General features: G+C 40.5%; 1 protein-coding gene across 8 annotated transcripts in view; it reads left to right on the top strand.

Moving 5' to 3' along the window:
• Positions 1 to 23,642, top strand: part of PTPRK (protein tyrosine phosphatase receptor type K) — a 340,055-nt gene that overhangs the window by 82,234 nt on the left and 234,179 nt on the right. For all 8 annotated transcript variants that reach the window (XM_035109047.3, XM_035109045.3, XM_035109041.3 and 5 more), the window contains exon 2: positions 8,480 to 8,602. In XM_035109047.3, coding sequence (XP_034964938.3) covers positions 8,480 to 8,602 — 123 coding nt within the window. The remainder of the gene's footprint in view (positions 1 to 8,479; positions 8,603 to 23,642) is intronic.

Below are 23,642 nucleotides of genomic sequence, written 5' to 3'. Positions count from 1 at the left end.
GGCTTGAAAGGAAATATGCACCAGATATACCATGTCATATCTAATTTGTAGTGTTAATTCCTGATTAGCTAGCATTCTGCCTGGATTTTGAAATGAGTCTTGGCAGTTTCTTAATTATTTGGTATGCCATTAAGGGATGATAATACTCTTTGGAAATACTAGTGAAGTATTCAGATGAGAGGTGAGTTGATTACATTGATCAATTTGTTTTTACATTGCTTTTTATATTAGTGGTTTTAAACACAGTCCCATGTTTGAAAGAATGGGTGCATGTGCTGGCCTTGCCCTGCCCTGCCATTGTGCAGAATGGCCACACCCACCCACCCTTGCCCCTGCGATTGAGGGACTGTGTGATGTCAGCATGTCGAGTGCACACACACCGTGGCCTGTTGATGTCACTCACGCATGCCGCAGAGCATGCTGACATATTGTGCTGATGCCCTGCGGGGTGTGTGTGTGAGAGAGGGGCTGCCCCTTCATTGAGATTTGGGGGTTTGAGCTCAGTCCTCCATGGCCCCACATAGATGGCACCCCTGCCACCTACTGTGTGTTCATTGGGTGTATTGAAGGAGCTATAGTTGCTCACATGGAGGAGCATTATGTGCATAGAGACCCTTCACATGGCAGCCAAATGTACAGACAAAGGGGGGTACTGTCTACAGTGGTAAAATGATACATTGCGATGGAGTTTTGCCCATGTTGGTGAATAAAAACTGTGTGCTTTAACCACAGGGAAGAGTGGTTTCTTACTATCCTCTTAACCTACCACCCTTGGGAATATATGTGTACTAGTGACATTTAAAACATGTAATAGACTATGCTGATTCATGGTTCTTAATTATACTTTCATATACTGTACTTAATGCTTCTATAATTTATATTGAAATTCATTTGGAGGGGGAACTAGACTTTGCTGACTGTGTAGTATGAGATAGGTAAAGGTAAAGGACCCCTGACAATTAAGTCCAGTCGCGAACGACTCTGGGGTTGCGGCGCTCATCTTGCTTTACTGGCCGAGGGAGCTGACATTTGTCCGCAGACAGTTTTTCCAGGTCATGTGGCGAGCATGACTAAGCTGCTTCTGGCGAAACCAGAGCAGCGCATGGATACGCCGTTTACCTTTCCTATTTATCTACTTGCACTTTGATGTGCTTTCAAACTGCTAGGTTGGCAGGAGCTGGGACCGAACAACGGGAGCTCACCCTGTCGCAGGGATTCGAACCGCCAACCTTCCAATCGGCAAGCCCAAAACTCAGTGGTTTACACCACAGCGCCACCCACGTTCTTAATTTTTAATTTTGCAATAAACTGTCATGTCATTATGTTTGCTGAACATAATGCAGCCACAACAGAACAGTATAGCTACCACAAAAGTGGTGATTCCCACACAACAGAGAAAAAGGCTGCATCTTCAGCATACAATGGAAACTGTACAAGGAATTCCACAGTTTAGGGGCTGCTACCGAGAAAGCCTAGGCCACCATTCCCTACATTTCTGAGGGTGGAGGAAGTAAGAAGTGAACCCAGTGTGCTCGTGTGATCTACAGATACTTTCATTTCATCCTCAATGGCTTTTGACAGAGCCTTTGGCCTCTTGAATATATTCTGTTTTGAAGTCAAGGAGTTAAGTTTTATGTGGCAATTTTGAATGTTCTTGTGAAGTAGTTGTATTCACCCATGAACTGCCTTTCACTCAAGGCAGCATACAATAAAAACAGGTGTTTGTTTTAAAAAGTAGACACGTTTTTTTTTAAAAAAAAAAACAGCACAGTACAATACTATGCAAAAGAGACACCCATGGCAGAGACCCTTTCATCCAGTTGTGGTACATCAGTTGTGGCCATGACACAAAACATAGGGAACTGCCTTATACCAGGCCAGACTGTTTCACTCATCTAGCCTTGTACTGTCTGATTATGATTAGCAGCCATTCTCATAAGCCTTTCCCATCATCTGCTTCTTGAGACCCTTTTAACTAGTGATCCTAGAAGGACTGAACCTGGGACTTCTTGCATGCAAAGCATATGCTCTGCTAGGAGCCATTGTCCCTTCCCTGAAGCCGTGATAAAAGTCAGCAGAATGGGCGCGACCCTGGAAATGCTAGGTGTCAGTCTCAATCTGTATCAATACATTTACAAGATGGGTCAAAACACCCAAATTCAAATTTACTTTGAGTTTAGTTTGTAACCAATTGAATTAAAAACTAAATTAAAAACCCAGTGTGCATTCCATTGCTGTGCACAGTGGAAATTTACTGTTACTGGCTTGGCTGGTTTTCTGCAAGCGGTAAATGGCAAACTCTGAAGTTGCTTGTGCACTGTCGCCACTAGTTAGCACTAATCAGGATTTAGATTCCTAAAATTAATAGGGGCTTTGAAGGACAGCAATTAGGAACATTAATCTTCCAAACGAGTCCATGTGAGATCCATTGGTACTTTCACGTTTATATACTTGAGGGCACTTAAGCCATTAAAAAGGGTAATGGCTGCCCTTAAGGCATGTGTGTTAAAGCAGTATGTCAGTTTGGTATTGTGACAGCAGACAATGATAACATTGCTTAAAGGAATACCACTCTTCATTTTATCAGTTTAACTTTCCATAGCAATGGAAGGTTTTGCTGCAGAATGGTTCTAGCACTATTATAATCTTAAAGCAGGCAAGATTTGAACATTAAGTTTTGTCATGACAGATGCTGATTAAAAAGGTCCCTCGGTGAGAATAGTGTTGTAACTTTTCAGAGGCTTTAATGTTGTTTCCTGGTACGTTTTCTCGCCTCCCCCCTTTCCATTCTGTAATCTGCCATCCTTGACAGTTGCTCTGACATAGCAATCAGCTGAGTAGAAAACAGTGCTCCTTGTTTTTGTTTGACAATCTAAAGTGATACATAAATGCCTAATATATAAAAGACTTCACTCGGGTGGAACCAGAACTGATTTTAGATGCTTTAGAAAATCAGTCCAGCATTGTCAGAGATATTAAAGTTCTGTTTGCTACCAAACAACATTTGAATTTTCTCCATTATTTCCTAAGGAGTGAATTCTCCCCCCACTGCTGCCCCCCCCCCAAAAAGTTGGTTGATCCTGATGATAAATGCATGTCAGTACAGGTATCTGCCACTTCTTATGATAAATATGGAGTAGCATCTTCGCTGATTGAGCTAGTAGGAGTGTTTCAGATTCTCATTTCCAAGTTCCCATCCACTCTCAACTTGAACCTCTTCAGGGTTTGCTTCAGGTGAGCAATACTTAATCCTTAAGGGGAAGCTTTTAACCTAGTGTGCGTATGAACTTAGGCTTTGGTTCAACACACTTTTCTAAACTTGTACCAAGTGTGTGGTTTAATAGAAGCCCCTGAGCAAAGGTTGTTGTTTAGTCGTTTAGTCGTGTCCGACTCTTCGTGACCCCATGGACCATAGCACGCCAGGCACTCCTGTCTTGCACTGCCTCCCGCAGTTTGGTCAAACTCATGTTCGTAGCTTCGAGAACACTGTCCAACCATCTCGTCCTCTGTCGTCCCCTTCTCCTAGTGCCCTCAATCTTTCCCAACATCAGGGTCTTTTCCAAGGATTCTTCTCTTCTCATGAGGTGGCCAAAGTATTGGAGCCTCAGCTTCACGATCTGTCCTTCCAGGGAGCACTCAGGGCTGATTTCCTTAAGAATGGATAGGTTTGATCTTCTAGCAGTCCATGGGACTCTCAAGAGTCTCCTCTAGCACCATAATTCAAAAGCATCAATTCTTCGGCGATCAGCCTTCTTTATGGTCCAGCTCTCACTTCCATACATCACTACTGGGAAAACCATAGCTTTAACTATACGGACCTTTGTCGGCAAGGTGATGTCTCTGCTTTTTAAGATGCTGTCTAGGTTTGTCATTGCTTTTCTCCCAAGAAGCAGGCGTCTTTTAATTTCGTGACTGCTGTCACCATCTGCAGTGATCAAGGAGCCCAAGAAAATAAAATCTCTCACTGCCTCCATTTCTTCCCCTTCTATTTGCCAGGAGGTGATGGGACCAGTGGCCATGATCTTGGTTTTTTTGATGTTGAGCTTCAGACCATATTTTGCGCTCTCCTCTTTCACCCTCATTAAAAGGTTCTTTAATTCCTCCTCACTTTCTGCCATCAAGGTTGTGTCATCTGCATATCTGAGGTTGTTGATATTTCTTCCGGCAATCTTAATTCCTCCTTGGGATTCATCTAGTCCAGCCTTTCGCATGATGAATTCTGCATATAAGTTAAATAAGCAGGGAGACAATATACAACCTTGTCGTACTCCTTTCCCAATTTTGAACCAATCAGTTGTTCCATATCCAGTTCTAACTGTAGCTTCTTGTCCCACATAGAGATTTCTCAGGAGACAGATGAGGTGATCAGGCACTCCCATTTCTTTAAGAACTTGCCAGAGCAAAGGTTATGCCACAACAATAAATCATGTAATGTTGTATGAAGACAAAGGGCAGTATTTAACTAAAGCCACCTCATCAGCACCCCACTCTCCTCTCCCTGTGCAGCCAGCGCCCTACCCAAATCTGCTCCAGGGGGTTGTGGGAACTCTGATAACTCTTGCATGGGGGGGGGGGTGGGCTCAGGGGAGTAGAGGGGAGAAAGTTGTATCATATAAGCAGAAATCATTGCACTGATGGCTTGTTGGGTACAAGCCAAAATAGCAGGTTGGGAAATAGGTTATACAGATGGTGTTTCCTGCTTGGCAGGGGGTTGGACTGGATGGCCCTTGTGGTCTCTTCCAACTCTATGATTCTATGATATTATGGTTGACTATAAAGTTCATTGGACTTGTTTTGTAAACTGCAGTGCCACTGTCAGTTCTACTTGTGACCTGTCCCTTCACTTTTCATGAAAATATGGCCAACTTATTAAAGCAGGTCTGTTATGAACCTTGCGTCATGTAATCTGCAGAAGATTACTGCCGCTTGGTATTACATGATCATATTTCAGTGACTCAGTTGATGTATAGAATAAATTATTTCAGGATCGGCATCAAACTATGATACAGAATTTTATACATTTAGTGAGCTTGTTTCCCACAATATTATTGCTTAAATTTTACATACAAAGCTGACATGCAGAGAAAGACCACTGGTCCATCCAGCTCAATATTACCGCCTCTGACTAGTTCTGAGGATAAGGTGATTCCCATCACCTCCTGTTTGATTTTTTCAACTGAAGATACCAAGGTTTTACTTTGGCATACATAGGCTATACTACAGAGCAATGGCCCTTCTCCAGAGATGTTGGCAATTGAATTTGGTTGAAAAGGTTATTTATTGCATAATATCTTATTTAATTTGACCACATTCTAAAGTATAAATATACTTGAAAGCTCCTGACCTGCACCTCTTGACTTAATAAGCTTTAATTGCTCATTTAATTGTTTAATTATGCTGTTTTAATGATCTTAAATTTATTGTACATTTTAATTCTGGGTGTTTGTAATGTTTTGATGAAATTGTTTCATTGTGCATTTTAATAATTCTTTGACATATTTTTATAACTGGTTTAGAACTGCAAACCACTTAGAAGCCATTTTGGCTATTAAGCAATTAATAATAATAATAATAATAATAATAATAATAATAATAATAATATTGTTTTCAGTAATTAATTGATATCCACTGTATAAAGATGCCTACTAGAAGTCTAGAATATGGTTATAGTCTAGATTTGGTTGTTGCAAACAGTTAGTTTCTTGTAGAAGTTCCATAATGGCATACAAATAGCTCAAAAATGGCAAAACTAAAAATACTAAAAACAACAACTCAACAACTTTGCCCCCCCCCCCAAAAAACCAGCTCAACAACTTTTCTGTCCAGATTTTCACTGTATGAAATATAGCAACTCTACATAATGCTAATGAATAAATCTACATATGAAGATTAGGCAAGCATCTTATTGAACCTAGTAGACACAAAACTGCATGATACAATTCTGAATTTTTTTCCTTTAAAAATTATAGATTGCCCCCCAGCAATGCTTTCCGTGCAGGCATTTATAAGGTTTTTGAACTTTTGTGGCATGAATAGACCTTTTGATCAGTGTTAACGTTTTGTGCAGAGAGTGATGGCATTCCTTTTGTAGCCTATCCTTTATTAATATAGTGCTCCTTCTCCTCCTTCATGGCACAGTAATGAAAAATGTGCATGGTTTAAACCTTAAAGAGTGTGTGCCTATAAACCTCGATATATGAAGCAGCTGAGATTACTCAGAGTCAAACTCTCAGTTGGTGCCAATGTAATTTGGTGTAACATTATGCTTTCCTACTGGGATAGCTTTTAGCTGCATTTTAGCACTTTTGTATCAGTATTGCTACATAAGAAGGTTGGCAGTTTGTAGCCTCTAAAATAGTAGCCAGTTAATACATGGTATTGTGAAATGCATGGCTGCTCACCTGTTAAAAGTTCTTTTAAGTGAACGTAGACACACATGTTTTGGGATGAAAATGTGAAAAGCACCGAATGACAGTGGCTTTGTCGGGATATGGTGACCTGTCAAACTGATCATTGTAATAAAGGTGTTGAAAATCAGGAATTGGACCATTGGAAGTTGCCTTATTTTGAGTCAGACCAATGGTCCCATCTAGCTCATATTGTTTATGTGGGAATTAGACTGTGGTTTCCATTTGCAGAGCATGCGAAAGACAGCCCTGGGTTGTTGGACGCTTTCAACTTTTAAAAATGTTACCAAACGAACAGCAATCCAGAGCTCTGCAGGCAACATTTTGGACAACTTCACCTCTTGCAAAGCCAATAGACCTAGAGCAGGCATGTCCAATTCCCAAGAGACTGTGATCTACTCCCAGTATATAAAAAAAACTGGCAGTGATCTACCCATTGTCATTGGCAGGAGAAGGATAGTGTGTGGGGGTGTGGATTGCCCAGAGTTGTTGAGCTGTTTTTAGGAGGGAAGTGCCCAGCCCAGAGTTGTTGAGCTTTCTTGGGGGAGAATTGTACAGAGGTTTTTTTTAAGCTTTTCCCTGGTAACTTTTTGTACACAGTAAGGATCCTGTGATCTACCAGGATAGATCTGTTCGGCCTTTCTGACCACATAACTCAGGTGGTCAGAAAGGCCCAACAGAGACTCCATTTCCTAAGGGTCTTGTGAAAGAATAATGTTAAACAACAACTGATGAACTCCTTTTAGCGGTCGGCAATAGAAAGTGTCCTTTCATATCGCAGTGTGGTCTGCTGGCCTGACAGCCACGGAAAAGAAAGTCTCTACACGGGTGGTGAATACAGCACATGATATCATGGGCTGTCCCTTGAGTCTGCTAGCTAGATGACATCGCAAGGGATCATTGCCTTAGGAGAGCGAGAAAAATTATCAGGGATGACTCACACCCTGGTCATCACCTCTTTAATCTTCTACTCTCCTGCTCGGGCAGGAGATACAGAAGTATAATCAGCCATATCAACAGGCTGAAAAATAGTTTCTATCCATGGGCTGTTAGGCTGTTGAGGGAGACTCGTTTAATTTCATTGTACACAGGTTGTACAATGACAATAAAGGTATTATTATTATTATTATTATTAAGTTGGCACCTTTTACACGTAAAGCCTGTGCTATTCTATTGAGCTGTAGCCTCTCCCCATTCCTCCTCCTGAGGGAGGGAAGATCTGTTGCCTTTCCTCTCCTTCAAACCCTGTTCTTTCCCCCCGTCCCACAATGGGCTGAATTTTGAATTTCCTTGGCATTCATGTTACCTTAACAGCAGCGACTGTATAAAGACACAGTCCTCAGATCTAGGGCCTTGTTGATTGCTTTTAAGGTTTGTATCATATCTCTCTTATCTTCCTCTCTTTTGTTGATAGATCAATGGTAGCAAGTCAATAACATTCAATTAAAACTCTACTAATGCAAGTATTAGTGATTTTGTTCTCTTTCACTGTGGATTTTGCTGAATGTCAAGTTTAATTCAGTGTAGTATCTTACTTTGCAGTCTATCCTCAGTTCTTACTCAATTTGTCCCATCCATCTTTCACTGTTTCATATGCTCCTTTAAATAAATATTTATTTTCCTACATTTATATCCCACTTCCCTTCCATCACGGAGTTCAATACAGTATATATGTGGTTCTCAGACAGTCATTCATTCATGCATTGACCACAACTAGATCTGGTTTACTGTACTTTAGCAAGGTGGTGGCCTCGTGTACCTTCAGACCATACCCTTTGAGCACAGTACTAAACCACATGGAGTTGAGTTGCTTGGCTTGTGATTTCTGACCCATTGAGGGGATTTCTTTGAACCTGACAAATTGTAAGCAAATTATGATGAGGGACAATGTTATTCAAATTTTCTTTTAAAAAAAACACTCCTGGTATGGAAACTCAGGAAATTTTCATTGACTGTGTGAGCATGCTTCAGTAATTTTCCCTTTAGAAAACACTTTGGATAAGATTATATGCATGTGCTCTTAGATCTGATATTTAAGACATAACCTCTTTCCCTCTTTCCCTTTCTTTTAGGGGGTTGCACCTTTAATGACGGTCCAGGGCCCTGCGATTACCACCAAGACCCATATGACGACTTTGACTGGGTTCATGTTAGTGCTCAAGAGCCTCACTACTTGCCACCTGAGATGCCTCCAGGTAAGAGTGGCTACAGTGATGGTGAAAGCTAAATACATTGATTCTGTGGAATATGGCTGGGATTATAGCACCCAGTAGTGTCCATCACACAGAAAGCTCTTTGATCCAGTCAACATTCCTTAAGTGGGACCTGGGAGGTTGGTGGCGGGGGGGGGGGGCGTATTGCTGTTGTTTTGCTTATCTCATTCAGCCTCCACACCACTTTCTACACTGTTCTGAAAGTGGAATTGACAAGATGTCTTCGCTCTCTGTTTTACAAGGGAGAGAGATGTTATTTTGTTTGCTGGGTCAAAGAGCCTTCTGTCAGTGAAAAGGACACCACTGGAGTGTGGAACCAGAGTGTCGTTTTCTAAGAGCTGTTATTCTTTGAGCAGGTTGGGGGAATGGATGAGGTTGTGGTAAGATTCAGCTGTGTAAAAGAAACACTAATAAAATTGACTGTGAAGGCTTCGAGGTATGTCTTAACTATAAACTTACCTTGCTTTAGATAATAAAACTGAGAGCAACTCGTAATAAGATAACAGTAGCCTACTTCACAGGGAAGTTGGATGGATAGCTAAATTCCAAAATAGGATGACTCACACATGCCAACATAAGAGTTCCATGTGCCCCCCCCCCTATCTCTCAAATTTAATGTTGATGTTCAGGTGTGTGTTAATGCGTATGTAGTCGAAATAGCACTTAGTTATGCAAAAGAGGGGAGTATCAACAAGCTTGGGAGAATATCATAGTATGCAGAAGTACAAATTTTTTGAACAAAGTGAAATGGGAGAAGCACAGTGAAGATAAGCATGCTCAGTTATCATGGAATGCTGATGGTTGGGGTGATGGAATGAGAGATAGTGGTGGAAATGGAATGGAGCTCCTTAAATTATGAACAGAAGCACATTTGGTTACCAGTCACACTTGTAGTATATTACAAATCTGTCATGCCCTCTTACTGAAAATGATGTTGGCATTATTTTATTTTATTTTTGGTCAAGGGACTTTACTTTTGGAACCTAGAGAAGCATTTATATGTAGGCTTCCCATGTTCATTTGGAAGAAAATAATCTCCCATTTTTTTCTTAGGCTGTAGGTTAGCTATTGGCCTTCACTGTCACTTTTCAGTAGATACAAAGAATGAGCCACCAGCAATTTGTCCTGCACAAAAACCATTGAACCTAAGAGAGCATAAACAAAAAATAAAAGAAATTGAAAACCTTAGTGACAAAAACTGAGGTTACAGAATTAAGCCATTTAGCCCACTGTGAACAGACTTCAGGCTCCCGAGATCTATGTTTGTTTGTTTTTTACTACACCTCTTTCAATCCCCCAGCAGGAGCCAGGCAGAAAGACTTATCTAGATACCTACTAAACTGAATCCAGCCCTTCCACTCTCAAAATTCCCTCCTGGTTACCCCCAGCTTTTTTTTCATTCTAGAACAGGCATCCCCAAACTGCGGCCCTCCAGATGTTTTGGCCTACAACTCCCATGATCCCTAGCTAACAGGACCAGTGGTCAGGGAAGATGGGAATTATAGTCCAAAACATCTGGAGGGCCGAAGTTTGGGGATGCCTGTTCTAGAAGTATAATTTGGGTGGGAGAGGTGGAGGGAAGTGGCATCTTAATGTTCTTGCAATTGTTAAACAACAGGGTGTAAGAAATCCTGGCCAATCTGTAAAAAATCCCCCAGATATCTACCAATCTATCTTCTGGCCACTGATTTAGCCAGAGTAAAATATGGAAGAGTTGGTATATGTGTTTAGAATTACTTGATGCTTCCCCACAAACATATACAAATTGAAGTGTATTTTGTACAGGAAAACACAATTATTGAAAATATTTTAACATTTTAACAGTGATACAATCTTTAAATTTAGTGAGTGATAAATACAGAGAGCATAGTAATTATTTATATCCCTGACTGCATCCAATTAATTTTGTTTACTGCAAAGATTCCCCCCCACCCTTTCCAATTCAAATTAATTTTAGTTGATGATATGTATTTGCTGAATTATAGTTGTAAGTCAAGTAACATGGAACAAATTAAAAATCTAACATATCATGTTTAAAAATAGGTGTGCTGTATCTGTACAGTAAAGCTCATTCAAAGTATCTACATATGCCATCCAATTTTATTTTCAGCATGGAACATTAACATTTTCATCTAAGCAATTTGTAATGCCAAAAGGTCTTTAGACCTAATGAAAAGGTTTGGATAAATGTGTGTGTTCTTGTGCATTGGTAAATCTGCTCTTTGGTGTGTTCATCATAAGCAAAAAATTTGCTTAAATAGGTTTAGCTGATGGTTTCCTCATTTTTTTTAAAAAAAAGAAAAGACCAGGTTAACTATCACCTGATACAAAATTCTACCTGAGACATTTATACTGCATTGTTTTGGATAACAGCAAAACAACAACAACAACAACAACAACAACAACAACAACATCAACAACATCAACAACAACGATAATACTAGCATATAATAAGCTGTTCATGAGCTTCAAATGTCAGGAAAAAAAATCTGATTTATGGAAATATTTCCATTGTTAATTACTGCTGTGGACAAGATAATGAATAACTGAAGAGGTGCAGCCCAGCTGACCTTGTCTGTTCACCTTTGATGAACAGCTTAATCGGTGCTTTCTAGACAAAATGATATGCTGAGTAAAATGAATGCTTCTGAAATCCAACTGCATTTTTCAATTAATAGTTAATTGAATAATTAATCATACGAAAGGAAGAAATAAGGTTGAGGCTCCTTTGTTTGTGTCTCCGAACCATTTGTGTCATTTGCAAGGAGGAAGAATGAGAACTTTACACTGTAATATTAGATCAACTGGTTTGCAAGCCCCTTTTCTCACCACCCGTTTCCTATAATTAATTATCCTTAAAAGTGGGTGTGCTTTCATGTTTGTAATTGACGATTAGGCTTCTATCATTAACTGTCTGCAATTGATAAATGGCCGGATGCTACAGTGCGCACCTTCCTTGTTAAACAAGGGAACGCGTTACAAATGCAGAAGCGCAACCCCATAATGGTCACACATGCTCCAGTGTTTATTGAAGGAAAAAATGTATCCATTGTTGTTGTTGTTGTTGTTGTTGTTGTTGTTGTTGTTGTTGTTGTTAAGTGCACAGGGGATTCTTTTATCTGGATGAGTACTTCACCCTGGCTATGCTGCCTTTCATGAAAGAGTCCTCCCAAAACAGTTCACATATACGATTAAAAAATAAAATACAACTACAGTGGTACCTCGGTTTATGAACACAATTGGTTCCGCGGAATACTTAAACTGAAGCGTTCATAAACTGAAGCGAACTTTCCCATTGAAAGTAATGGAAAGTGGATTAATCTGTTCCAGACGGTCCGCAGAGTACTTAAACTGAAGCGTTCATAAACTGAAGCGAACTTTCTCATTGCAAGTAATGGAAAGTGAATTAATCCGTTCCAGATGGGTCCGTGGCGGTCGTAAACCAAAAATTCATAAACCGAGGTGTTCATAAACCGAGGTTCCACTGTAAAACCATCTCAATGCAATTTGGAAACAGAAGCAGCAGCCTAAAGGCACTATGTAGCCTAGCAAACCACAGCATTATATATATTATGTAGAAAATATATCTCTTCCAGATGCTTCCCCTCTCCCCGAAACTATGCATTGCCTTCTCCCACCCACCAATTCATTGAGCTATGGCAAGCCTGCAAAATCAAAATCTTAAAGCAGCCTCAGTTTTGCTATCCAGTTAGAATACTGAGAAGTTAAGTCCCCATATTAGGTATAAAGAAGTAGGTACAGTACAGGTTAAGAACAGTTTCAGGTTAAGAACGGACCTCCGGAACGAATCAAGTTCTTAACCAGAGGTACCACTGTACTAAGAACCAATGCACTTTGTTAGTGCCGGATTGAACCCTGTAGAGGCCCCATGGCAGTCGACATCTCGGGAGCCTCCCTCACGCGCATGTTCAAGTGGGATAGCATTGAACTAAGAAAGCTTGAGTGTAATTTTCTTTCAAGATCAAGTCAATATTCTTTTTGATCTGTTGTCACGGGGCCTCTAAGAGGCGTGAGGCCCAGAGACCGGTGCCTACTCTGCCTATTTGCTAATCTAGCACTGCACTTTGTGAGATCAGAGTCACACAACATAGGTAGGCGTGGTGGCACTTGTTACAAACCGTATGTGCAAAGATTGGCCAGTGTTAGGTGCAAAGCAATGCATAAATATTATTATATTACTACTATAGTATAAACCATGTCATAAGGCCACCACAACCACTATTTGGAATGATGATTTACTGTATTTTAGATGTCTCAGTAGTAGTTCTGAAATTTAACGATCACAGTTAACTTGTGTTAGAGAGAAGACTCATAGCTAAGTGAAAAGGTGAACACAGTGTGGAATTATTGGGAGGCAAAATATTTGGGAGTAAATTGGAAACAGTTATTGTTCTGAGTGACATTGGCCAAGTTCCCATCTCACTAAGCTGTAGTTTGTTCCTCCGACTCCTGCTGGGGAGGAGCAAAGTGAGAGCCACCAGTGCATATATTTTAATCCATTAACTATGGCTTACTGTTATGAGTGAATGCAGCTCCCATCACTTCAAGATTCCAAGCACTTCTAAATTCTATGGGTTCAACATAGTTTAGAATTTATTATAGATTGAATTAATTGGTTTAATGGCTTAAACCAGTTGTGGGGTGATGTCCCCATTGTGGCAATTCACTCATGCAACAGCTGTTCCGTTAGCAGGAACCTTGTTCTTAGCGTAGCACAATACAGTAGGTGAATCCAACGGATATCTTACACTTGCAAAAATGTCACACAGTGTCTTGGGTAGTGTGAGATCCATTTCATACAACACTAAGCCAAACCATGGCTTAGAACAAAATGAGCAAATGTGAGAGTTCCTGGCCTGAAAATCATGGCTGCTGCGCTTCTTTCTCAGTCCTGTTACTACTACACGGGGCTAAGCCATGATCTAGTTTAACATAGGATTTAGAGGTCAACCATGAAAGATTTTAAGCTAGCTGTCTGGAATGTTTCAGCTAGGTTAATTTTAAAGCATGTCCTAACTGAGAGACAATTTGCAATTTTATCTACAATAATCACTTCTGATGGGAAAGATTCAGTCCCCCTTGAATTTGTTATCTAGCTTTAACCATTATATTTTATTGATTTCAGCTGCGCACTTAAATTATGCTAAAAAGAAAATTATCTCTTTATTTTGGGAAGGTCATGTATGAAGTACATAATGCTTTATTGAAAGGTGTAAAAGGAAATGTCAGGGATTGTTCTAGCAGTGAGCATTCCCTGACAATCACAGAAGAGAGGCACCCTGGTTCAGGCAGCATCTGAGAGCCCTTACTGCCACCTCAGACAGGATATCAGGGGGAGGGATCAGGGGAAGTGTCCAGTGGGGAGATGCCTCACCCTTTTAAGTTCATGCCTGACTTAAGACATTCCAAGGTGCGCAGGCGCAAAGGGAGGAGGGCAGGAATCCCACGCTTACTATGCTGGGGAAGGAGCAGACGACAGGCATTGGGAGAATCTTCGTCAGACTGATCGGACATGTATTCTTGATACTGAATCACATTGTAAATATCAGGCAAAATAAAAGCCTTAAAGACAGAATGGCTGTGGTACTAGTTTCTCAGAAGTAGCCAAACAAGGACCGTGACAGGAATGTTTGAAGATATTACATGACATTGAATCGAAAATCTACTGCTAAGCTATATAATGCCCCTAAGAATTTCGGATTTGGTTTTTTCTTTTTTTATCAATAGTCAACATCAGGCTGTCAAATGTATTTCATTCATAAGTCTATTATAGGGCACAAAGACTGAAAATGTCATCCTCTTCAGTTGTGCCTGTACTTTTGCCCTTTCTATCAGCATGTTTCTATCGGAGCTGCAACACATGTGATAAAATCAATTAATTGGTGCATTTGAATTTGAATGCTTCACTTGGTGCTAGATGGAACTTGGGATTTGAATTCCAGTGCTCAACATCTGAACTTTAGGTACCTCTGATACTGCTTAAGTAGTTTGAAATAATAGTTTTGATGGTGTTCAGTGCCACTTGGATTTGCATATTTATATCTATTACTTTCATATGGGAAAATCCTTCAGGGTCCAGCTATCTTGTTAATTTTAAGCTTTTAATATTTAATAATAATAAATAATAATAATAATAAAATTTTATTTATACCCTGCCCTCCCCAGTCAGAACCGGGCTCAGGGTGGCTCACACCAATAAAATTACAATAAAACATAAAAAACAATTAATTAAAATACAGATTAAAATACAATATTAAAATTTAAAATGCAGCCTCATTTTAAGTAGTCCATAAATCCAGCCATGAGGGAGGAAAACACAGGGGTCAGACTAAGTCTAACCCAAAGGCCAGGCGGAACAGCTCTGTCTTGCAGGCCCTGCGGAAAGATGACAAATAATATTTAGATGACAAATAATATTTAGAATATTATTTATCAGCAAATCAGTGATAGTGCTTAAAATGTCTTCCATAAATGTTTTTTTATTTGTCTGTAACATAAAACTTGCAATAACAAAAGGTTTGGGGGGAGGGCGTGGGGAAGGGAGGTAGTTACCAGATCATTTTTAACCACAGAGCTGACAAGCACATTTGTTAATGTGATTAGTCCTATCCTCTCTTACGTAGTTCATCACAGTTTCCCTTTTTCATTTTCATTTCTTTTCTTTAGTCTCAATTTTTGTGTTAGGCCATGTTATGTATAGTCCTTTTATGGCAAGGATGGGGAAGCTGTGGCCCTCCAAATATTGTTCAACCACAACCCCTGATCACCCCCCAGCATTGGCCATGGTGTCTGGGGCTGATGGGAGTTGGAGTCCCGCAACATCTGGAGGGCTAGAGGTTAGACAACCCAATTCACTTGTGAAGCCTTCTGATACCTTGTTTGCTTCAGTTTCCCCCTCCCCTCATTCCCTTCTCCTTTTAATTCACACATCTGTTTTCAGTATTTTATTTTTCTGCCTAGCGGGTGGCTGACATGGAAGAAAGGAGTTGGAATTCCTGCTGCAGGGTGTATAAGATAAGGGTGAGAGTGATGATGCAAGAATCAGATTTTTCTGCCTTGTTGTCCTTTACAAGACACTTAAAGTTGCTGGAGGGTATCCATGTCCTGTTCTACAGCGGTTGCTCAGCTTCTTTCATGCTCAAGTGCTATCTCTTAAGTTTGCTGCTTCTTTTTTTGGCCTGGACATGACTAATTGAAAGTATACATAATAGAAACTTTGAAATGCACATTTCATTATTAAAAAATTCTGACCCTTCTGCCCACACAGGTAGCAAGTGGTACATTTAGATTCCACACAAAATCAGAACCATACTGACAGCCAAAATTTCTTAAGGGTAAAAAGCTTTATTTAAAACAAAGCACGTTTCATTGGGGACCTTCTGGCAGAAAGTGCCATGGGTGCAATAAATGAACCATGAGCCCATGAAATCTAGAAGGTTGCTTCAGTAGACATAGTTATATAATACTTCAGAAACGGTAAGGGTGGCTTTTCCCCACACATAAAATGCAATAAAATCTTTGGTACAATGTATGGTAAAGTGATTGTCATATTAAAGATTTGAAAGCTTCAGACTTGTTTGTAGCTGTAGTAAACAGCTATATTTTCATGGTCTTATGCTTAGGAAACCTGGAAGATGATTTATACTGAGTCAGAACATTGGGCCATCTAGCTCAGTATTGTCTACTTGGGTCTGATCCTGCTAGCTAGGGATGATGAGAATTGTAGTCCAATGACAACTGAAGACCAAACTTTGATAGGAGATTTACTCAGCCACTGCTGACCACCCAAAACTGATTGCCTTATTACTTCTTTTCTTGTCATCTGCCTGCTTGCTCTGCCCCAGAAGGGGGAAAAACAGCAAACAATGAAGTAAGTAGAAAGAACACCAGGTGCCATTGGCTGGGAAGTGATGGTGGTTGGACCCAGAGGCAAGAAACAATATTGTTCAGTTGGCAGAAGGGAGGAGAGAGGAGAGAGAGGGGCCCACTGGTGGCTTCTTGCCAAACTTCCCCACACCCTCAACCTGGAGCCCAGCACGGCCAGCAAGAAAACAAGAATAAATCCAAATCACAAAGTAGCATACAGTATGGAACAAGCTGCTTCCAGACGGGCAGTCACACGACTGCTCTTCCATGAGGGTAATTATATCTTCATGACTTCAGCAATATGCCCCAAGAATGGATTCTAGGGCTGAAAAGAATGGAATTCTGCAGCTTAATTGAAAGAATATGCAGTATTAATTGGAAGCTTGTCAATCTCTACGGATTTGACTACCATCGGAAATGGTAGTGTCCACAATTGCTTTTTGATGACATGCAAGTGTTGCTGTCACAATGTACCAGTGTCTGTTTAGCAATGCAGCAGGCTGGATCCTTTCCTCCCTTCCCCTCTGTGCCAGATACCCAACTTTGACAGGCTGGGTGGGCTGCCCATTGGACAATCACAATACATCATTATGATGTAAGGTGTCAGCTTCACAGGGGGCCTCTTTGAAGGTGGGCAGTGTGCCTTGAAGAGACTTCTTGTAACCACCGCTCAGCCTGCTTTGCAACAGTTCACCTGAAGCTTCCAGTCGTTCCTTTGGAGCTCCATCCTTACCTGCTGCATGCCTGATGTCACATGTGATGCCTGTGAGGGGGAAGTGGGTGTGGTTTGGAGAAAACAGAATTGCAGGACAAATTGGGACACATACTGGATCTAATTAGGCCCAGGGACCAGAGGTTCTCCACCCCCGAGTTCTGAACTTTATGGATTTAATGATTTTACAGATAAATCAGAATTAAACAGGGATTTGGAAGTTTGCTATATGGTTTTTGGCAAAGTGGCATGCTTTATTTTCAAACAGTGTTCTACACGAGTGAGGGAGTAGCAGTTGCTGTCAGTTGGACACCAGACACCAGGTGTCAGTTTCTGAATGAAGGGCCTGGTGGGAATGTGTGGGGCTGGCCATGTGATAACAACATCCACTGGTCCATTCACATATTCAGACTGGAGAGTTGCTGCTAGTCAGTGTAAATACTGAGCTAGATGAACTGATTTGGTATAAGGCAGTGTTTCTGTGGCCCTCCAGATGAACGATGGTCTCCAACTCTCATCATCCCTGACCATTGGCTATGCTGGCTGAGGCTGATGGGAGATGAAGGCCCATAGGTTCCCATAGTAGTGTTGGATTTTCAGCAAAATGTCTGGATATTTTGCTACAGTATATTTTCCAAAGCGCTTTACTTCAAAATGATATTGCTATAGTTGTACATTTATCTTTAAATCCAACAGTTATAATTACCACATCTGAAATGCCCCATTTCCAGCTGCTGCAACAAAGGTTCAAAGTGTTACATTCTTTACTGAGCTGTCGGAGGGAGAGTCTTTTAATGAAGGGCACATTTTTAGTGCAAAGGCCACTGCCCTCTCAGATAAAAGTGCATTTTGAAGAATGTCAAGAGATTACAGGAGGCAGAAAGGACATGCTGAGATGCTGTCTTGCATCTGCTATTTTGAGAATGTAATGTTGTTGTGTTTCAGCTGTAATTGAAGATAAAGTTGCAAAAGCAAAGTTGTAACACATGTGGGAAAGCTCCCAATGTAAGAACATGCCTTCAGTTGGTGCCTTGCCTAGTGAAATTAGGCATGATTTTGTGCACTTAGTCTTAAATATTCAAACAACTACATAGATTATGGTTTATGAGGTTGTCTGCGCTGTCTCATAAAAAAATCCAATATAAGTTGACTACAGGAGAACATGCAGGAAAACGGATTAAAAATTGATCTTGGCATTTAGATGTAAAATGCCTTAATGTTTCCTACATGCCCTGTGATATGTCTTGTGCACAGTTGCATGAATAATTTTGACACATCAGAGCAGGTAGTTCATCAGATGTTGCTGGATTGCAATGCCCATCATGATGGGAGTTGGAGTTCAACAACATCTGGGGGGTGGGTCACAAGTTCCTCATCCCTGTGAAGGGGACATTCAGGAGCCAAAAGAAAGTCTCTAAATGCCTGGACTCAAAAGGTTGTCATCTCTCTCAATGGTTGAGGCTGCTTAATACCTCTTTTCTAGAGTGTGAACTCCTTAATTGCTGCTTGAGGCTAGTTTCACATCCATGTTAACTTTAACCATAGTCAGCAGCCATCACTGCTGACCTGATAATTAACCATGAGCAAGTTTTTTGGGGGAAGAAGTGCTCTGCTCTGGAAAGAAGTGTGCAATGCTGCAATCAGCACCTAAATGCTAAACCACAGTTACGTTTTTGGTAATATAACATCTGCACTATCCCACAAATGTGAAAGACTTGATAAATATGGCAATATGTTGCTGGGAAGGTAAGCAGAAATATTTATATATAGCATTTAGCATTTATTGGGGGAAAATGCATTTTAGTAACACCTGTAATGAGAAACAAATTACTTTTTAACTTTTGTGAGGATGCTCTTCAGAGACAGAGAGTGACAGAGTATGTGATATACAGTGCTGCTTTACAGATATTGTTGTAAGACCTGCAACTTTTAATAATTGGAGCCAGAATTTCTTTTAGCCCCTCCTCCCTCCCTCCCTGCTTTTCCTTTTGTGCTATGTTTTTTCGATTGCATGCTTGAGGGCAGGATTTGTTAATGATTTATAAGCCATTCTGGGAGCCTTTTCAGCTGAAAAGCAAGGTAAAAATGCTTTAAGAAACACAATGTACCAGCCTGTGAATGCACATGACATCCAATACTGACATGTTGCATGGTACAGTAGATATGGGTTCCTAATAATTGTATGCTTCCTGGAGCTGCTTATTATATGTGCAAAAACTTGTAATTAGTGGTCATCAGCTAAAATCTTGAGACTTGGGGAAAGTGAGGTTTGATCATAGAATGAGAATGTCAAACATGCCTACATGCACCCCATGTGTGTGTTCTCAGTTTGGAGATTAAATATGATTTGCTGCTTTTTCCATAAACGGTTCAGGACAGTGGTTGCGTATTTATGATTTTATTCTTCTGTTTATGAAAGTTTATGTTGTGTCAAAATGTTTTACCAGCACTTGTCACTATAGTAGAAAAGCATATGTTTGCAAAATATGTGGGTAGACATTCTGAAAGTTGAGATGGTTAATCAGGGTTTATCTATGCACAGTATGCAGATAGAAATTTCAAAGCCAGGGTGGTTAACTTGTGCATGTGATATTTAAAACTCACATTTTCATATATTTTTGAAGAACCCTTAAGTGTTATGAACCCCTAGTTTGCTTTCCCCCCCCTTACAGTCAGACATTCTGCTCTCTCTTTTAATAAACTGGTGATGGATTATCTCACTGAGCACGTTTGTTCTGTAGTAGTTCATTTTAAAACTAATGGCCTTGTTAGGAGAAGAAAATGAGAGAGTCTATCAAAATAAATTTCCAGGGCTGACTAAGCACCTTCTCTCTCACTTTTAAAACCTGTTTAGTACAGCTTGTTAATCAACATGGTGTTCGGTCATTAGCACTAAGTTGTACTTGTTAATACCTTCTCGAGTCCCAGTTTGCAGTATTCTGCGATAACTAGATTTCTGTCATATTACTGAACTTAAATAGGCTTGAAAACAATAAAGTTAAAGAGGGCGACAGGAGGCCTTAATAGGTAATGGAAAATATGGTGAGTTTCAGCCAGTTTTCTTGAATATGGGAACTAGAAGTGTTTGGAATACTTGGGATGAATAGATGCAATGCTATCTTCCAAATGGCAAAGCTGTTTTCTGCATTTACCTTTCTACAAACCATTTAGATTAGTTCTCTCCACTCTTTTTTTTAAACCCATTTACCTATAAACTCTTACAGCTTAAGAGTTACTGGCTTAATATGGAGATAGGTAAAGGTAAAGGGGCCCCTGACCATCAGGTCCAGTCGTGTCCGACTCTGGGGTTGCGGCGCTCATCTCGCTCTATAGGCCGAGGGAGCCGGCGTTTGTCCGCAGACAGCTTCCGGATCATGTGGCCAGCATGACAAAGCTGCTTCTGGCGAACCAGAGCAGCACACGGAAACGCCGTTTACCTTCCCGCCAAAGCGGTCCCTATTTATCTACTTGCACTTTGATGTGCTTTCGAACTGCTAGGTTGGCAGGAGCTGGGACCAAGCAGCGGGAGCTCACCCCGTTGCAGGGATTCGAACCGCCGACCTTCTGATCAGCAAGCCCTAGACTCTGTGGTTTAACCCACAGAGCCACCTTCTTATGGAGATACCTTCTTATTATTATTATTCTTTTTTTTTTGCATGGGTGGCTACATAAGGACATGCATTTTTGGCTACATACAGATCAGCGCTCAGAGAACTGAGGTCACTGTATGTCCATTAGCATTGTGGGGCACTTTAAAAAAAAAAAACCAGCCTTGAAGAATGGTAAATTTTCCTGCTCTAATGATGAGTGGTATCTAAAACAGCAGACCCGGGCCTCTCCAGATACTGTTGAACTGAAGCTCCTGTCTGCCCCAGCCAGCACAGCCAATGGTCAAGGGTGATGGGAATGGTAGGCTAGCATTATCTGGTAATCTCAGTAGCTGACTGGTTAGTTGTTTTCATTGCAAATGCAAAGTAAACTAGTGAAGAATTGTTCATATCATTTATCTTGTTGAGATAACCTTTGAATTCTTGACCTTCATGTAATAATATTTAGTTTATGTAAATATGTGTGTTTGAAGATAATATCATGGCTGTGAAAGAGCACTACTGAAAGGTCCTAATCAGGACCTTCGTCATCTTTTTTTCATTATTGCATGGCCTAATAGGCATAACGTTATGACCTACAGGCCTTGAAATCTAATTTGAGACAATAAGTGTTGAGTAAATAAGTCAATGATGGGAGTGCTGAGGCAGAGGACATAATGAGGGCAACATCAAATTCTACTTCAAAAAATAATTACTCAGACAACATCATAGAAAAGAGATGGAGGAAATAGTAAAATCATTACACATTTTTCTCATGTAATGCTCCACAGAATCTGAGGGTCTGCCGACGTAAATATTGATTTTTGAAACTCTATCCCTTTTGGCTGTTCAGCATGTAATTTGTATTACCTTATTATGTTTTGCTGCTGAGACAGCATTCATTGATGTTTTACAATGGTAAATATAGCAACAATACATTCTGGCTATATCATTGCACTGAACCTCTTTTCATTAAACTGGTAGCTTTCTAACACATAAGCAATTTTGGCTATGAGTAACCAAGAAACCTATTGTTGCCTTTTTGAAGCTCCACCCATGGCTGGCTGGATACACAAACACGCACACAGGCATGCAACTAGGCTTTAATTAGAGTAGACCCATTAAAATTAATGGACCTAACTTAGTCATTCATTGTAATTAGTTTACTTGATGAGTAAAATGTAGTTGTATCCTACAAGCATAAAGAGTCCAGGATGCTGTATTATATCAATCGTTCAGCCCTTGTGGGTCATAAACAAGTGTATGAAAGTTGGACAGTAGAGGAATTGGTAGAGCTCACTTTAGGCATGTAAGCAATATTTATCCCTTATACATTTTAGAAGACAGGATAGGTTATGAAACTGTGCTCTCTGACCTTGCCTCAGGTTGTAATCCCATGTACACATACTTGAGAATTAGTATGGTTTACTTGGTGTGATTTACTTTCGAGTAAAGGTGAATAGGATTGGACTGTTAACCATTGTTAAAGGTTATGTTGGCACTGTAGTTGATAAAAAACCACATGGTGATTGCTAATCAGGGTTTGTTCTTTTCTGCACAGGAGGCACCAGTTTCACATGGTAAAATGTTGCTTTCATAGGCTCTGTAAAGTGACTGCTTAACACATGAACAGAATGTGACTATTTGAATCTGCGCCCCCAGCATAGAAAATTTCTAATTCAGCAATTAGTTCTGGTGATTTAGTTATGGCATACCCAATATCTATATAAATATAATGTCCTGGTTTTAAAGAAATATCTGTAGGTTAAAAGTTTTTATCTTAAAGCTGTTGCAGACCTAGAAACCATTTTTTTCCACTAAGGTATAATCTTTTCTAAGCTTGCTGTCTTGGAATGCAAAATAAACTCAGTGTACAGTCATACCTTGGGTTACAAACACTGCAGGTTTTGCGTTTTCAGGTTGCGGACCGCGCCGAACCCGGAAGTACCGGAATGGGTTACTTCCGGGTTTCGGCGCATGTGCAGAAGCACAAATTTGTGTCACACACATGCACAGACATGGCGTTTCAGGCTGTGAACACTGCGGGTTGCGAACGTCCCTCCCGCACAGATCACGTTCTCAACCAGAGGTATGACTGTATATATTTGAGGAGTCCACCTTAATTGATGCAGTGGAGTTAAGTCAACTTTTAATAGTGTTAAGCTGCTATTACATTCAAGATGGCTAGGGTTGGGGTGAGTGAGTGGAGAAAGACATTACTGCACTATAGAGGACTCTCAAGTGAAGTTCTCTTCATGGTCATGTGCTGTGAAAACATCAAATATTTACATGAGTGGAACTGCATCAGCTGGATAATCTGGTTTCGATTTCAAGAGGTGATCTGGTTTTCTTGTTCAGAAAATAGCTCCATTAAGAATTCATGGTGATTGGGCGTTCAAAGAGGAGGGAGTGGTTAATATTCTTGATTTGTATAACTAACACACAAGCATACCTCATTTGTATTAGGTATTGTGCAGTGGCAGTTTCCTGGCAAAGCAAACACTTCACCACTTCTCTAGTCAAATATTGAAGTATTTAAAGCATTTGTTTTACAAAAGAACAGAGATAAGTGCCCTAATTTCAGAAACCCTTGACGTGCAGAATATTCCAGTCTCCTCAGCACCTTCACAGAGCAACCATGGTAGATTATAAGGAAGCCCTGACTCCCTCAGCTAATACTGTTGGTGCAGGGTGAATGCAGCTGTGGTCACTAGGATGTGGCCTGGAGCAAGCTGTTCTTCTACTGAGTTTGAGACAATTTGGGTCCTACTCTAGCATTACTAGCTTTTCTGTAAGCCTGTGAGATGCCAGACTTGCACACTTTTTGAATGCAGTG

This window comes from Zootoca vivipara, chromosome 3 (assembly GCF_965207765.1).
Source record: "Zootoca vivipara chromosome 3, rZooViv2.hap1.1, whole genome shotgun sequence".
Taxonomy (NCBI): domain Eukaryota; kingdom Metazoa; phylum Chordata; class Lepidosauria; order Squamata; family Lacertidae; genus Zootoca; species Zootoca vivipara.
The sequence above is the reverse complement of the archived record's forward strand: the minus strand, read 5'-3'. Positions and strand labels throughout refer to the sequence as shown.